This window comes from Schistocerca americana, chromosome 7, assembly GCF_021461395.2.
Source record: "Schistocerca americana isolate TAMUIC-IGC-003095 chromosome 7, iqSchAmer2.1, whole genome shotgun sequence".
NCBI lineage: Eukaryota > Metazoa > Arthropoda > Insecta > Orthoptera > Acrididae > Schistocerca > Schistocerca americana.
Genome location: NC_060125.1, coordinates 312,770,060 through 312,788,734, shown reverse-complemented (window position 1 = coordinate 312,788,734; position 18,675 = coordinate 312,770,060). Strand labels below are relative to the sequence as shown.

At 36.8% G+C, this 18,675-nt stretch overlaps 1 protein-coding gene across 1 annotated transcript in view; it reads left to right on the top strand.

The window, feature by feature from the left end:
* Nucleotides 1-18,675, top strand: part of LOC124622065 (WD repeat-containing protein 81) — a 295,856-nt gene that overhangs the window by 230,797 nt on the left and 46,384 nt on the right. Inside the window, exons 21-22 of the mRNA XM_047147637.1 lie at nt 8,759-8,936; nt 9,044-9,168. Of these exons, the coding sequence (XP_047003593.1) occupies nt 8,759-8,936; nt 9,044-9,168 (303 nt within the window). The remainder of the gene's footprint in view (nt 1-8,758; nt 8,937-9,043; nt 9,169-18,675) is intronic.

The following is an 18,675-nucleotide window of genomic DNA, read 5'->3' as shown; positions in this document are numbered from 1 at the left end:
TTGTTCATCCTTACACAACCCCTGCTCCCAGTCCCTTACCTCATGGCTCATATCCCTGTAATAGACCTAGTGCAAGACCTGTTCCATACATCCTCCTACCACCCCCTACTCCAGTCTGGTCACTAACATCATCTACCCCATCAAAAAGGCAGGGCCACCTGTAAAATGAGTCATGTGGTCTACAAGCTAAGCTTTAACCACTGTGCTGCATACTACGTAGGCATGACAACCAACAAGCTGTCTGTCCGCGTGAATGGCCACTGACAAACTGTGGCCAAGAAACAAGTGGACCACCCTGTTGCTGAACATGCTGCCAAACATGATATCTTCGTTTCAGTGACTGCTTCACAGTCTGTGCCATATGGATCCTTCCCATCAACACCAGCTTTTCTGAATTGCGCAGGTGGGAACTTTCCCTACAATACATCCTACATTCCTGTAACCCTCCTGGTCTCAACCTTCGCTATTAACTGTCCTCATCCATGCAGCCCCATCCCTGTTCCCATTCCAGCACTACATTGCCGTCATTCCACCACCACACCCAGTCTTTTTATTTCACTCCTTTTCTGCTTCTCCCCCCTCTCCTCCCCACCTCTCCCGTGCCATCCATCTAATGTGCAGCACTTCGCTGTGTGCCACCCCCACCATACTATCCCTTCCTCTCCCCGTCCCAGCCTCCTCCTTACCCCCACCTAGTCGCACTCCCATCAGGCACTGGTGCTGCTGCTTCCTGCAGTGTGGTTTCAGTTGCCTTAGACTACAGTCATGTTTGTGAGTTGCATTTGCATGAGTGTATGTGTGTATGTGTATGTGTGTGTGTATTGTTGTCGAAGGCCTTAAGAGCTGAAAGCTATAATTGTGAGAGTCTTTTTGTTGTGCCTATCTGTGACTCAGCATCTCTGCTCTATGGTGAGTAGCAATTTTCCATTGCATAAAAATGTTTTTTTTTTGTAATGTAAGACGTGTTTGTTGCTCATCATAAGTTAGTAGTTCACTTAAATAATTCTCATCCAGTTCACGACCTCATAAACTATGGCACATAACTGTATAACCTGTAATACTGTTAAGAATATGTATTCTAATTATTGTGTATAATACTGTCCATCGTATAAAGTTTAGTTTAAAGTGTTAAAAAAGATGTATTTTGCACAACATAATGAAGAGTACGCACAGTTCCTCCGCCAATGACAAAAAAATAGTGTTATAACCATTTAACCTGTAATATTGTGTAGTTTAATTATTGTGTGTAACATTGTCCATTGCGTAATGTGTAATTGCATAATTAAGAAAAAAGTTTGATGCACAACACATTATGTATGTGATATATCTTTGCCTATAGTGTTTGGTCACCGAAGAAGTAGTGTCCCTTCCAGACACTAGGCAGTTGTTTCCTGAAGAAGCCGAAAACTAGTTCAAAATAAACAAGAATCAGTAGAACAAAAACAGTGTACTTGTTATTGAACCTTAAATATGGAATTGCTCTACCAGGAAGTAATGGAAGAATCCATTAAGGAAGAGAAAAAGGGAGAGATATATTTTGAGGACAAAATGTTGGTCATTTATTAACTAAGCACATGAACTTTCTTGTAATTTCCTTTTCAGTAATAAAAATAACATACTTTCCTCACTGACTAGTTTTTAACAATCATAGTTGTCCAGGTGGTGAGCCATTGTGTGGTGTGAAGTGCTCATATGTTGCATCATGCACATGGAGTTGTCCACCTAGCAGTTGATACTCTTTCACTCTGTTACTTCAAAAGACCATCATTTAACAGAATTTCAAGGGACTGAAAAATAGCCAGTTCAATTTAATGAAGTTTGAATTAACAAGTTTATTTATAAAAATATACAATTTTTGAGTTCATTTTTTCTCTTATTAAGCTTACCAGTTAATGAGTGTGCTTTATTTTTGTGACCTCTAAAGAAGAAGAAAAAATAGCTACACTGTATAGGTACAATAGTATTTCAGGCATTTTTTTAATTGACAAAGTGTATGTACATAATGTTAAACGCATGTCAATTTTTTCAAACAAATTACATATATACATATTATGGAACAATACTGTAGCCATTGAACTAGTGTGTCATGTAATACAATAAATGATAATCTTAAGAAACACTTTAATGTACTGTTCTTTAACACACTAAGTTGTAATCAGAACTCATATTTTAGTTTACAACAATCCTTATCCACTTCACATTTTACTTCTATACATTAATTTGAAAAAAAATCATTAATTGTTGTTTGTTGGGCTGTTGGTCATAATATTATGGTACTCTCCAAAGCTACCATATCAAGAGCAGCCCAAAATATCATGGAGACATCAGAAGTTGCAACAAATCTCCTGAGAACACCCAATTGCAGCTGCAGCTTCTTTTTTTTTTTTTTTTTTTTGGGGGGGGGGGGGGGGTGTAGTCATTCTTTATAGCCATTCTCTGAAGATAACAGGAAAGCATTATCATTATCTTCTGCATCATCAACAGAACTGTTGGCTGGTTCTTCAGGAGCACAGATGTTGTCGTCTGCCTGTGTCCATTCTTCCATATTGACAGTACAAGAGAGCACAAACCAAGTGTAACCGTGCGGAAGAGCAACTGCGGACTCCAAAGTTGTGTTCACATTATGAATAAGTTCAGATGTTGGATTGTTAGTTTCCTCTTCAGTTTCAGTGGCTTTATCAGTTGCTGTCCATGCTTTCTTAAAACAGTTAGTTATAGTCTCTTTGGTAATTTATCCCAAGCAGCAGGTATGTTGCAGTTAGCTTGCAGTGCATTCCAATGTGGAATTGTTTCCTGTAGTTCAGTTGCACTGATGGCAGCTCTGATTTATGCTTCTTCTGAAAACACAACAGTTAGCCCTCAGAACACACCCAGAAATTACCTTTTTCTGGATGATTTAACCAGCCTTTTCTTGAGGCCTAGGCCAGATTACAGAATTTGCTGTGACCGCATGTGTTGAACCATTCAAACAGTGAATCCTCCTTTTCTTTATGTTTAGCTGACCTTGCTATTGCCACTAAATGAACAGCTTGCAAGACTTTCGCTATTTTTTGTCTTGAACTTATTATCAATGGGAGAGTAGGCTTCAGGATCTGAAAGTGCATTGCAGCCTGTGTTTTAGTTTTCTCTGCATGTGTAGAATTTGCTGCTTTTTGTTTTAGTGTCAGAGCATTATGAGCTCATTACTGTGTTGGGGGACTATTGCAAGTGATGAAGCAAAAGGAAAAAAAAAACACATTCATTGATCACAAACAGGGACAGAAAGCTCTCTGGATTGTTGTAGGTCGCTCGCTGCATATGTTCTGCTGACCAGCCCCTCTTTTCCCCCATCCTTGAGCCTTGAGTCTTATACTGTGGAAGTGAGCAGCATGCAGGCAATTGGGCCATTGTTTCAAAATTATTGTACAATACATTATTGAGAAAAATTATGTGAAATGTATAATGAAAAATACATGTAGTGCATATCAATGTAATTCAGCAGAGTTAACTGAGTTTTTGGTTTATCTGGTTTCAAAATAACGACAGTTTACTGTACATAGGGAAAAAATTAGGAACCAGTTGCAGTTAATGAGACAATCTGAAATACAAGGAAAGCAGGATTTGTGGCACGTGATGCAACTCAAACTATAGTTATTAACCTTGTGCAGAGATGTTCCTCATCCTGTCTGCTGGAAAAAAGTATTGGAGACAGTAAAAATCTGCCAAAATGTTTTGAAATCATTGTTTTATTGCATTATAAGCTTACTGGACAAAATGTTAGTCCCCACCTTAAAAGAGCACTCTGGTCTCTTTGGAACACTGGAGACAGTGTAAAACTGGTGCCAGGCAATCATGTGAGTCTCCATAACCGACATAAGTTGTGGCAGTGAAGTGGTGTGAATATGCCTGTCAGTTGTGTGGAATCAGTGCTGTAAGATGAACCAAGGCAGAGATGTGACAGAATGGCAGAAATGAGTTAAGGTTATGACCATACCATGAATAAAATTGTCAAATTTAGTAGTGTATCGACACAGGTTGTGCAGTGTATTTATAAGGAATGTTGTACGATTTGCAGCTGAGTAACATGGTGTAAGAATAGTGATCATAACAAGACTCAAACCCACAGGAACCCTATGACATGTCTTGCCTTGTCAATGACAATTGATTTTTAAACCTGGTAGCAGTTCTTATTGTCAGTGAATGCAGATACACATCAACTAGTTGCTGAGCAGACTGTATGCAATGGATCTTTGGAGTCAGGCACCAGACAAACAGTCATTGCTTACAATGGTAGATAAAGCTGCACATCTTCAGTGTGCAAACAAGACAGAAACTGCACAATAATTGACTGGAGGCATTTAGTGGGGTCTAGCTAGTCATAATTTTGTCTCTTATCAAATTTTGAAACTCACTGAGTATCCGAGCTCACATTCCAGTCAAAAATTTATGTAACGTATCTTCTTCCTCTTTCATAATCTACTAGTAAATAACACCATAAGCAAAATCCAAGCTAATCTCTATGGGTAGCATATTTATCAGCCGACATCACATTTACCAACACTTTATTGCAACAAATCATACTAAAAGATTTGTTTAGAAGAGATCTTTATTATTAGCTTTCCATATGTTAGCTTTGTTACGAGCTTAATGTTTTTAACATTTTCAATTCTAAACATGAGATGCTTAATGTTTTGTGTATGTTTAATCTACAACATTTTCGTGACACCTTGGCTATTGTGCTGTGATTGGCTGACAAAACCAAACTGAGCAATCACCATGTTGAATTAAATGTTTGAGTAGCTTGTCAGTTGCGCAGTTGTTTGAACCATCACTGTTTTCAAAGCATCAAGTTGTTTTCCCAGAAAAAGAATTAGAAGTAGCTGCAAATTTCTTTAAATTACAGTTTCCACACTTAATGTCATGAACTGAATGTGATGCTTAGCCAAAAGGACTTCCTGAAAGCATCAGCTGTTTGACCTTATTCAGCTGGAAAGATCACCATTTTGTAGTTGGTTCTTCATGTTCCAAATGATCATCAATGGCAAGTGAGACCTTAACATACTGAAGAGATGCTGCAAAGTGAGATACATATTCACTAGTTTTCACTGCATCAATATTCCCTTGTTCATGAACAGAATGTCATTGAGGCGTGATTTTAGTAAAAAAAAAAGACCCATAAAAGGAAATCTTTGCCTTGCAATAAATGCTTCATGATTTTACACCACTTCAATTTTCACCTGAACTCCACTTTTGAAGTCATTCATAACTGGAACACTTTCGTAATGCTGAGCTGTCAGTTTTTCAGGCATTTCATTTTGTCTGCCTTGCTGAGAACAGCTACTGTTACATAATATGCAATGTGTCTTTCTGATTTTACAAAGGAAATAAATCTTTCATTTATATTTGGCGGTAACTCATCCCAAATTATTAGGACCAGTTGTGACTGATTTGGGAAATCAGTGGTTTCATCAAACTTCGATTGCAAGGGGAAATTAGCTTTTTTTCCCACTCCTGGTGAGATTGAGGCATACCTCATAAACTATCATAAATTAATTCCAGGAGTTCATTTTAAATTGTTTTGAACAGACCTAAGTAACTTGATTTTTTTAAATGTGTTGCATCAAGATGCCATCCCACTCTGAAATTAGACCAAGTAGCCCTCAGAAAATTCCTGTGATCCTGGTATTTTGTGTTTATTTTTGCTCCGTAAGAGAAGCTCAAATTTGCCTCAAGATTTGATGCAGTCTATAAGTTCACCCAGTTTATACTGGTTCTTTGGCACATTTTCAGTGTATTTCTCTATATTAAGGCAGTAAGCACTACATAGTTGACACATCTTTGTGTAAAAACTCTTTAAGGTTGTGATACTATTCTCAGTCCACATTCTATCAGTACAATTTGTAACAAGACAAGTGAAACAGAGAATTGAATTTTTTCACTTCACAACAACACAACCACTTAGCTGTATTATACATCCCTTTGTTGGAAATTGCATACATATCTTTGCCTTTGTTTACACTGTGTTTGTTCTGATTGATGTTCAGATTGGGCCTGTATGCACCTAATTCCTTCACTTTTGTCCTAAGTTTATGTTCAAAATTTTTGTGTAATAAATTGCACACTGCATTCATATTGTGCTGTTTTCAGACCCACAGGATGATATACTGCAGTAATTCACAACAAAACAAAACTCACTAGCACAATACATTCATAAAAGAAACATGCTAATAACACACTATATCCGACAAACACTGTCAGCAAGCAAGGAAACTGAGGTTTCCTATAATCATTAGTGAAACCCTCACTATATGGGTACACATTACTGTATTTTAGTATACTCTACCTTTAGAATCTTATTCCTACAGTGGATAAAATTGCTAATACTAGAATCAGAGAACTACCTAAAACACTATGAAAACCTTAATACTAAAAGTTGATTAATGACATAGCAAAGCATAATAGAGATGTACAGAGACAAGAATTAAATAGCAAAGTTTCAGCTACAGTGGAACATGAAAATAGTGTGGAAATTGGCAGGGCACTCTTAAGCTGTACAATCAGTGCCTTCAAGATGCCCATAACTGCTGTTCTCCGAAGAAGCCACGCCTGCAAATGTCATTCCAAGACACAGCCTAATGACTAGCTACTACCTGTTCAAAAAACATCACGCAGTTTCAGCAGTTCCACAGATGTTAACTGTCATTATTTAAATTAATGTGTGAAATGCATTCTGATGATTTAAATTCTATAATATATTATTCTAAAATGCATTTTAATGTTTATTTTAGGGGGGGCTCCATGTGAGAGACTTTAACTGCAAGCCAGTATTGGTTTGCACAATAATATTTTTACTTGTATGTTTGACAATTGAGAAACTTACCTGATTATTGGACTATTATAGGGGGATATCAGGGAACTTTTCAGGATTCTACAATAAGTGGATAAGGATAAGAGGTTGTAAATGCTAATTTTTTTTAGACAGCTCATAAATATTGTGCTTTGGAGGATCATCAGAATGATGACTTTTCTGGAAAACCTAGAATTTTCAGGAATTACATTTTACATGGAAAAATCTGGGTACCTCAGGGAATTTCATAAACTCTCAGGGTTCTGTCTTTTAGTCTAGCATTTTAATTTAATTTTATTCAGCTTTTTAAGTGTGTTAATTACATGAATAATTCCCTATAAATTATTGATGTTTGAAAAAGTGCAGTTAAACTACTTCTTATTGGCTAGAATGTCTCAGCCTTGAGGACAGAAACAACAGTACTGTGACGTGAGTTGCCCTCACCCCACCCCCCTTTTCCTGTTACTTTATCAGGAACTTCATATGGTATCATCTTCTTTCCCATACCTGGAATTCTTTTTCAAGTGTGAGTAACCACCCTGATCATGAATGAATGTGCAGCTTGAAACTGTGGAGATTGTCCAGTTTCCAAAGATGCACCTAGTGCCTTCTTAAACATTTTGCTGCTCAGTAAAGATATTGCTTCACTGCTGAAGATAAATTTATCACATAACAGTCCTCTTCTGTAAGCACTGGAAATTGCCTTCAAAATTTCAAACTCTCAGCTGTATCATTAAGCATGAACATGTGTTTGAGCTACAAGTTGTAAATGTTCTGCTACTGCCATTCTTATTAGATCATTCTCATGATAAACCATATAGCATCCTATTTTCTATAAATTTTCTTGAGTCCATCGGTATATTGATAATAAATGTGGCCTTTTTTTGCTGTAAATTGCTTCTGGTTATATCAGATTCTGTAGAAACATATCAGAATATTTTCAATAAAATAATTTTAAGTTATTTTGAATGTGGAATCTTTATAAGCATAAAGTATTGCAGCAATGTTCCGTAAGGTAGACCACAATGTAGGTGAATTTAACAACATTGCATTATATTGTAGGCCAACTGTTGAGAATCTGTTGCAGCAGTCTGGCTTGGTGATTGTTCTAAGTAAATTAATAGCACTGTCTGTAGCACCACCCACCTGAAAATTTGGTGGGTTATATACAGTTACCATATATTCAAGGTCTGGAAGAGAATATACAGCCACTGTGTATTGAAGGTTTGGGAAACAATCTGTTAAAGAGATTTCCTGCAGTTTATAACTGACCATAACTTAACTAAACCAACATAGCACTGCGCATATTTTTAGGAACTTCATAAAGTTTAACTGATATTAAAGATGAATGTGGGACTGACAGCATATATTTTCTAGCCATTGTTTCATTTTTTTCCATGCTGTGCTGCAGGAAATGAAGAAGAGTGGAAAATGCTATGTTTCACAGCTGCTATTTAAGTTAAAAAGTAGCCTACAATAGTTTTGTCTGTTAACGTAAAATGCAGTACCATATCTCTAATAACAGAGCCATTGGGGAATCATGAGAACAACCCAGTAATTTGTGCATGTCTAGAATTTATGAGCAATGACATTAAAAGTGTAGCACCATGCAATATTTGTTTAGACTCTGTATAGTTACCAGAAGCTCCAAACCATTTAGCTAACAATACAGCTCCTTATTTTTTTTTTCCCCACCATTGGAAGACGTGTAAACATAACTCTGTCTTCAATGAAATATGTCAAAAACTTTTAGTGCATTAGATGACGCAACTTAGCTCATAATTAATCCTTGCATGTAAAGGTCGTGTGTTCATGAACCAGATCTATCTGCATTGTTCAGAATACAAATGCACTACACTCCATGATAAAGTAATTTGGTAACAGTCTTGCTGCCACTAAAGTAACTGGTTTTTTCTTTGTATGATTTTTCAGGCGATGGAAGAGTTAAAAAAAGTATTTGTGCCAGAGTTAGCACATAGAACATATCTCCCATTGCTAAGATTCCTTGGTGAATCAGTTATGGCACAGTCTCTGAAGAACGAGGAATTTATTAGAAGTCTGTGTTCTCAGGCTGAACAGGAGAGTCAGCAACAGGCATCCCCTGTGGGAAGTGAGTAGTCACTTTGAGTAATCCTAATAAGATGCAAACTGTGAATAGAGTGATACCTCTTAATGCTCTCCTTACCATTAGAATAAAAGTTTTTTGTGATTTTTCAGTTGTGGAAGACACAAGATGCTCATCTGACCGGTTGTCTCCAAGTGGGACACAGGTGGCAGAGAGGACATCAACTGGTAGCTTTGGGAGTAATGTTGAAGTTGTTGGCAATAGAATTGATTTACAGGTATGTTCCTCGGACTACATGTAGTAGTAACAAAATTGTTTGTATAAAAATAAATGTACAGGATTATTCATAAATGTTTTTGGAGTTTCAGAAAATAAGTGGAGGAAAACTACAAGACACAGAAAAATTGCAATAGGTAATAGAGAAAAGTAGGTTTCAAACACAACTTGTAGGTCTTCATTGTGGCTGTGCTTAGAGATGAAATCAAGTGACCTCAAAGGCTTCTGAAAAAGAGAAAAATCCTATTGAGTAGCATGTTCTATGCAATTCTGCAAAATTTTATATGCTCATGGACATCTGAATGAGAGACACTGTCATGTTGCAAAATTAAAATCATCACTGTCTTGCTATGGTTGTGTCATTCTCTCAGAATAGTCAAATACATAATATTTGCAACAGTTCTCTCTATGAAGGATGAGAATGGAGTACAAGACACATTCACTTTAGTGAGCTGGGAAAGTGTGAAATATTTTCTTGAGGTTTTCATTTGCCTAAGTGTTTACATTATGACAATTCTCATTGTGGCACATGAAACATAACTTCTGTTGAAAATTGTGCCAAATTGAACATAAAGCATGTAATCTTGAGGACTTATCAGCTAGACCAACTGCACTTAATACAGTTTGTTATGATTTGTGTTGAATGTGTCAGACCATTGGCAGTGGTATTAGCAATTTATGGCTAATGTGTTTTGTCACTTTTCTTGGGCTTGTGACTGTTTACTGCATATGTTCCATGAATAGTTTTGTCAGTTTAAGTTTCTGTTTAATATGTGATGCCTAATCTCCACTAAAGCATCATAACTGACTCAGGCTTAGCAAACTACAGGACACAAAATGTACTTCTAGCTCACACATACATGTCATGGGAGTATTGATAGTACTGTGTATTTATACACGGCATGATAGTAAGCTGTTAGATAGTAAGCTGTTGTGGAAAGCCCACGTTCAGGATCTTGTTCAGAAACTAAATGCCGCTTTATTTATCATTAGAACAGTATCTGAAATAAGTGACATTTCAACACGAAAAGTAGTCTACTTCGCATATTTTCATACGCTTATGTCATATGGTATTATTTTTTGGGGTAATTCTTCTGATTCAAAAAGGGTATTTTTGGCTCAAAAATGGGCTGTTCGAGCTATGTGTGGTGTAAGTTCGAGAACCTCTTGTCGACCCCTATTCAATAGACTGGGAATTCTGACATTGCCCTCACAGTATATATTTTCTTTAATGTCGTTTGTTGTTATCAATATTAGCCTATTCCCAAGAGTTAGCAGCTTTCACTCAGTTAATACTAGGCAGAAATCAAATCTGCATGTGGAATGCACTTCCTTGACTCTTGTGCAGAAAGGAGTGCAGTATTCTGCTGCATCCATTTTCAATAAGCTACCACAAGAAATCAAAAATCTTAGCAGTAGCCCAAACTCTTTTAAGTCCAAACTGAAGAATTTCCTCATGGCTCACTCCTTCTATTCTGTCGAGGAGCTCCTGGAAGAGCTAAAAAATTAAGCAAATTCCAGTGTTACATTCTTGATTTCCTTATTTAAACTAATGACGTGTCGCCTGAATATGTTTCTTATATTTCATTTTATCTGTTTCTAGAATCGTGTTATAATTTCATGTATTGACTCGTTCCATGACCATGGAGACTTCTCCTTAATGTGATCCCACGGAACAATAAATAAATAAATAAATACATAAAAACTATGAATCAAAACTTGGTGTGATTCTCTGTTGAATGGTATATGTCTATGTTGTCAAGCTGTTATGTATAAATAATAATAGAAACAAGAGTTGGATTACACCAGCTATAAAAATCTCTTGCAAACATAAAAGAATACTCCACATGTTATGTAAACAAAGTAGTGACTCCCCCCAACTAACAGAATACTATAAAAACTACACATGTATCCTATGAAGAGTGATAAGACAAGCGGAATGGACGCAGAATGATGAGTTCATTGACAAATCCAGCAATAAGGTAAAAGCAATGTGGAATATCATAAAAAAGGAAAGAGGGGGAAATGAAAGCTTCACACATGAACATAGAAATCAAACTCAACAATGAATCTATATCTAATCCCAAAGTTGTGGTGAACTCTTTCAACAATTTCTTTATGAGCATAGCTGAAAAATTGGTCCAAAATAATCCTAACACAAATTACCAACCAGCAAACCAAAAATATAACACATGTGCAGAGTCAATTTTCATTACCAAAGTCACTGAAAATGATGTTGCAAAAGCCCTCAGAGAGTTAAAAATTCATATTCAGCTGGAATTGATGGTATCCCAGCAGCTGTAATCAAAAATTGTGAACACACAATTGCTGAACCATTAACTCACCTCTGTGACTGTTCTTTCCAGGCAGGTATCTTCCCTGAAGCTCTGAAACTTTCTAATGTAATTCCTGTCTTCAAAAAAGGTGATAATAAAGATATGAATAACTACAGGCCTATCTCAATCTCATCCTGCTTTTCTAAAGTTTTTGAAAAAATAATGTACAAAAAAATGATGGACTTCATTGAAAAAAAAGATTTACTAAGTTTAGCTCAACATGGGTTCAGAAGCAACAAATCTACTGAAACTGCAGTATATGATTGCATAAATACACTATTAGAACTGTTAGATAGAAAACAACCCATAACAGGCATATTTCTGGATCTGTCAAAGGCTTTTGACACTGTTGACCACAAAATATTAGTGGAAAAATTAGAACACTATGGTATCAGAAGAACTGCAAACAACTGGATTGCTACATTCCTAACCAATCGGATGCAAAGAGCCAGCATGAAATATACTAATAGACAAAGCAACTCAATAACCGAAATACTATCAAGTAATAAAACTGTAAAGCAAGGTGTTCCACAGGGCTCAGTATTGGGACCCCTACTTTTCCTCCTGTATATTAATGACTTGGGCCTGAATGTTGATGCACACAAAACAATAATATTTGCTGATGACACAACTGTACTCCTCAAAGGGGAGAATACAGAGGCTGTGCAAAAAGCAGTGAACTTGGCCACTGAACAACTCAGCAACTGGGCTAAAATCAAACAGATTAACTATCAACACCAAAAAGACAGCTTCCATGAACTTTCACACAACACAAAAAGCAAATTCCTCTCAGCCATTTGTCACTGTAAATAACCAGTCAATAGATACCGACAGTCTTTTCAAATTCCTGGGTCTGTGGGTTCAAGATAACCTGAAATGGAATACACATATAGGAAAGGTAAATGCCAGGATTTGTACTGGCTGTTGTGCATTGAGTGTACTGAAAACATTTGCTAGCCTGAAAACATTAACCAGTGAGTACTACGCTTATATACAAGCCCACCTAAAATATGGTGTAATATTCTGGGGAAATTCTCCAACTGCTCTGAGCACATTCAGAATCCAGAAGAGAACAATGTGGGTTATTACTGGGAGCAAACCCAGAGACTCCTGCAAACCCATCTTCAGAAAGTTGGAAATCCTTACACTGCCTTGCCTCTACATTCTTGAGACTCTAAAATTTTTCAGAAACCACATAGTGCCAACTGACCCCAGAGTCATAAAAAATAATGAAATACATGAACACAACACCAGGAAAAATGCAAACCTGCATGTTATACATACAAACACTCAACTGCGTAAAAAGGGAGCTTTCCACATGGGCCTCCAACTGTTCAACAATCTTCCCACTAGTATTAAGTCCATCGAAGACAACATAAAATTTAGCAAAGTCATGAAGTCATATTTGTTGTGTCACTGCTTTTACTCTGTAAATGAATACTTAGAACAGTAATCTTGTGTTTGTGTTAAATTGAAAACATTGAGCAATATAATACATTAGGATACTATAGGCCTATGTTAATATATGTTAACAATGTTAAATGATATTTTCTGACATCTGCAACACACTGTGTGCCATCAGATCACATGGAATAAATAAATAAATAAATAAATGTTCTAAACTCTTTTAGGCACATTTAAGTATGCCCAAATTTAGTCTCAATACATAGACTGTTATCACAGTAATAATATCAAGATGAGATTCCCTTAACAAAACTGTAAAAGTATCAGGATACAGAATGGCTGGTCAACATTTTCTTGCGGAAAGTGAAATCCAGTACTACCAATAGACACAAATAAAAGTAAAGAAACTATTTTCATTTTCAGAACTGTCAGTTTCTTCCTAAGGGAGGGAAGATGCACAGGCTGGTGAAGGATAGATAGGAGAGGCAGATCACTCTGGCTCCAGACTAAGTCAGATTTACCTATTGTGAGGATGAGGACATACAAAGATGAAAAAGGGGGGGGGATCTTACAGTAAGAATTCAAAGACAGCATCTTGTAATCTCTGTACTAGGTTCATTCCAGAAATAGTAGGACACAAGAGAAATAAATAACAAAAACAACAACAACAACAATAATAATAATAATAATAATAATAATAATAATAATAATAATAGCTACTTTATTCAACATCAAATGAAAAAGCAAAGATCATTTTTCCTGAATTTGTCAGTTTGTAACAAGTGGGTTTATTTTTTTATTATTTTTATTACGACATATTGATACGGCAGGACAGGCTTTACATAGTACAGATTATGTATTTTAGAAGTGAATGGAACAAAATTAAATGTTAAAGAATTATATTAAGTAATAAAAATATACGTTTATAAAGCTTACATAAAATTTTATTTATTCTGTGCAAAGCTGAGATATTTATGTGTTTGTTCCAGCATGGTTGATTTAAAAACATACATATTTATAATGATTCATATCCCAGCTTCAGAGAATAATTCATGACATGAGTCTCTTGGTTTGTACTGCAACTTATTCTAACAGCATTTATCTGCTATTTTAAAAACTTGTAAAAATTAGATTGTGTTATGATACCCCATACTTCTGTTGTATGATTTATACCGGATGACACCAAGGCATGATAGGCTGTCCATTGTACATAAATATCATTTCAGTATTTGCTAAGTGTATTTACTGCAAATATATTTGCTAGCCAGAAAAAAAGCATGGATATCCTAGTGAAGTGTATGGTACGTTGTTGTTTCCAGGAATTTTGTTGCTCTCATTAATAACAAAGTCAGTTCCAGTGCACAATCACATTTCAAAATCTGTCTGTCTTGCGGTGCTAAAATTTTGACTGGTTTTGTTCTGTTTCTGAGGTGACTTTCGTTATGATACTGAACTATTTCATTTGTGATACAGTTGCACAGTATTTCCATGGGCTGTGGTACACACATTGTGGTGATGTGGTTAGCATTGCTGGCTGGCGTGCATTGGGTTGCCAGTTCAAAACCGACCACCAGCAATTATTTTTTATTTAGTATTTATCATTTCAGAAAGGTTCTTGAAATACATTGTGTTTGTAATTTTTGTATGTTCTGGAAGAAACATCTATCAGTGCATTACCAGTGCCACTTTGACACTTCCTTGCCATCTTTAACCACATCTGAAGTGATGGCAAATTTCTCTCGCAATGATGAGAAAGTATCATCATTCCAGTGCTAAAACCTGGCAAGAAACCATTAGATGTGGATAGCTACTATCCTATTAGTCTCACCAACATTCTGTGCAAACTGCTTGAATGTATGATGAGCTGGCGGGTGTGTTGACTCCTTGAGTCTCGGTGCCTTCTGGTTCCATCCCATGGTGGCTTTTGCCAAGGTCACTCCACCACTGACAACTTGGTATACCTGGAGTCTGCATTTAGAATGGCCTTTTCCCACCATTGTCATCTTATTGCCACCTTTTTTGACTTGATGAAAGCCAATGACACCACTTGGCAATACAAACCCTCACTACATTATATGAGTGGAACCTCATTGGCCCGTTCCCGATCATTATGCAGAACTTTTTGTCACTCTGCACCTTCAGAGTTCAAGTCAGTGCTTCACACAGTTCCCCCCATGTCCAAGAGAATGCGGTCTTGCAGGGCTCTGTACTGAGTGTCCCACTCTTTTTAGTGTCCTTCAATGGTCTCGCAGCAGCTGTGGGGTCCTCAGTATCACCCTTCTTATATGATGCATTTCCTTTTGTTCATCTATTCCTGATGTGGCTGAACATCGACTGCAGGGAGCCATATGAAAAGCACAGTCATGAGTCCACACCCATGGCTTTCAGTTTTCAGCAGCCAAGACTTGCATCGTGCACTTCTGTTGCCATTGGATAGTTCACCCGCACCCACAACTTTATTTTGATGACCATCTCCTTAATGTAGTGGACTCCTATCACTTTTTATGGCTGGTTTTTTTCACCCACTTAACTAAGCTTCCCCACCTTCATCACCTTAAACAAAAATGCAGATTGCCCTCCACTGTTGCATCTGTACAGAGCCTTTGTACAGTCCTGTCTTGACTATGGGAGCCTGGCATATGTTTCAACATCGCCCTCAGTATTTCGGACGCTGGACCCTATACAGCACAGTGGAGTTTGACTTGTGATGAGAGCTTTCCAAATGAGCCTGATGAGCAGCCTACTCATGGAAACTGTGGTTCCCCCATAGAGGATCAGGCAAAAGCAAATGCTTGCCCACTATACGGAGCACATTCACAGCTCTCCTAAACATCTAAATTACTGTCTCCTTGTCCTTAACACAGCAGTCCATCTCCCACATCCCTACCCAGATCGTGAATTACAATTGCAGTCTGTGTCCAGTCCCTTCTCATTGAACTCAAGTAGTTTGTTCTACTGTCTGTCCTCCAGGCCCAATGACGTACACCTCTGTGGTGTGTATCTCAGCCATAGCTTCATCTGGACCTCTCCCATCAGGGGGCGCTGGCTTATAAAAAATATTTGGGGGGGGGGGGGGGCGTACTGGAGGTCTTGCTCTGGGAAATTTTCTAAATTTTAGATGAAAAATGTTGAGTTTTAAAGTTTTTTAAAGCATTTTAGAGTCCTATGATCAACATTAGAACCCCAAAAACTGGATTCTTGATAACTTGACACTCCAAGAAACTCGACAAGCATGACACATTTTTTGACTTTGAAAAAAGAAACAAAACATAAACATGCACAGTATTTTTGTAAAAAGCTAATTTAATTTACAGTAATAATCATGCTTATTGACTATTGCAGGACAGTGAATATATACCTCTGTAAAGACTGAAATTATATTTGAATAATGATTAATGAGTGAAATAGCTAATTTAAGCTTACACTGAATAAGGCTCAGGGGTCATTAAATAGAAACAATATCTCAAAGCTAATGCTTTAATAAAGTTAATACAGTATGCCTAATACTTTCAGTCAAAAAGTATGTAAATAGCGGGTTTTAATTGGGTTTTACACCCTAAAAATATTTAAGTATTTGAAAATAACCAATACAGTACTGTAGTAATATAGTAATACAGTACTAAACTAGTACTAATATTTTGAAACTGAAAATTTAACATTATGTATGTGTTTAATTCTCTATTTTATGAGGATTTTTAATATTGCTCTAAATGCCATTATTACGGCTAGAGTGTCTTTAAAAAGGTGCAAATGTCGATTGTCTGACTGGATTACTGAATATGAAGTCATTGATGACTGGTCGCATATCCAATCCATCCAAAACGTCTCGGTGGGCATGAAGAACAGCCAAGTTGTTGAATCGCTTCTGTCCCATTGTTGATCGGAGATATGACTTCAAACATGTAAGGGCACTAAATGACCTTTCCTCTGTTGCTTTCGTGATTAGAACTACTTTGAGAAGCTTAATGCACTTCACTACTTTACATAACATTTCTCCAACTGCAGGCTCTTGTGTAATGTCCTTTCTTACATCACACATGTTTTTTTTAGGACCAGTTGTTTTTTATTAGCGATATTGGCTAACATATTCAAGTGTAAGCAGTCTCTCAATATCTAGGTCATTTTTGAAAAACTCAGTTGATTTTTCCAATTTTGTTTCACCTCTGTTTACTAAAAGCAAGCTCTCTTGTTCAACTGCAATGACCTGTTTGAGTCCAGTTGAAGCAAACCGCTCAGTAATGCAAGATTGCACCGTTTCACAAACTTCAATGTAAATAGCTTTGTAGTATTCCTTTGGGGTTCTGAAAGTGTTCGGTGAGCTGGCTTCATTGTTTTCATACTTCTTTGGTATACTTAGATTCCAAGGAAGCGAAGGATCATCAACTTGTGAAGGTTTTTCTTTTAAACACAATTCCTAAAAGTGTTCAAAACTACCATGCCTTCTTCCATTCAATATACAAATCAAGCCCTCGTATACTTTTTCCGGATCAGCAACACTTAGATGAGGGCATTGAATTTTTTCATTGACATCCTCTTCTGGGTTCATTGCATGGCAATAAAGACATAAAAAGAAATAAGTTTTGAATTGTAACATTGATTCAAGGTAGCCTGCACATTTGTAACCTGCCTCTGTTTTGTCCTCTGCAGAAAAGGTTTCAAAAAACTCTAGAAGTTCTTCAAAGTTTTTCAATATTCTCAAGATACTAGAAGCTTGCATGGTCCTTTGAGTCGGGCAAAGGGGCTGTAGATCAGCTTGGTTGTTGGCACTGTCACAGTGTATGCTTCTGAAAAGTCCCATCCTTTTGATGGATTCCCTTACAGTGTTTATTAAGTCCTTGGCCAAAGCCATAATATCCCTCATAAATGTAAGATTGCGGAGACTGTCTACAACTGCCAAGTCTAAACTTTGAGCAGTGCACTGCACATAACGTGCTTTTGGTAATGTACCCAAAACTAACTTGTTTAGTCCTTTAAACTTACCTCTCATACTTGAGGCACCATCATAGCACTGTCCTCTTAAGTTATCCATTGACAAATCAAAATGAGCAAAAAGTCTTTTAAAATACTAAACAGAGTTTGTGATTCAGTGTTGGTGGTCTCGTATAAGCCAATAAAGTCTTCATTGATGATTAGGGAATCATCGACAGTACAAATACAAAATGATACTTGTTTGAGATTCGAAGAATCACTTGTTTTGTCAACCATAATAGAAAAATGTTAACTCTTCTTGATTGATGGCAATACCTTTCTCAACACAGACTCTCCTAGTAGATCAATGATCTCGTTTTGATTATCGTGGGACATCCACTTATACCCCAAATGCCGTAACCAGTCTTTAAACTCAAGTATGTCATTCTTTCAGAGTTCCAACAATTGAAAAAAATTTGAGTTTACATCTTTGTGCCCTCTAATTGCTAGTCCTTGTCGGCTTAGAAATTGCACAGTAGTAAAAATTGTCTCAAGAGCTAAATGGCCTTTCTTCATATCACTATCGAACTGTTCATTCAGTTGGGAGGCCACACTTCGGTTAGTGATGGAATTTAGTTTCAGAACACCTTCTTTATGCGTAAATGTATTTTCATGAAAAGGAATTTTTCCAAAGCCTTTTTCCAGTTAGAAAACCCTACGGAAGTAAATGCATCTTCTTTTTTAAAGAAAATTGTAATAGATTTTTAGCATTTGCCTCTATGCAGGTTTTGCAAAAAAACTTTTTCGGTAGATGCTTCATATTCTAGCCATGTATATTTGACCAACCAAGACTTCTGAAA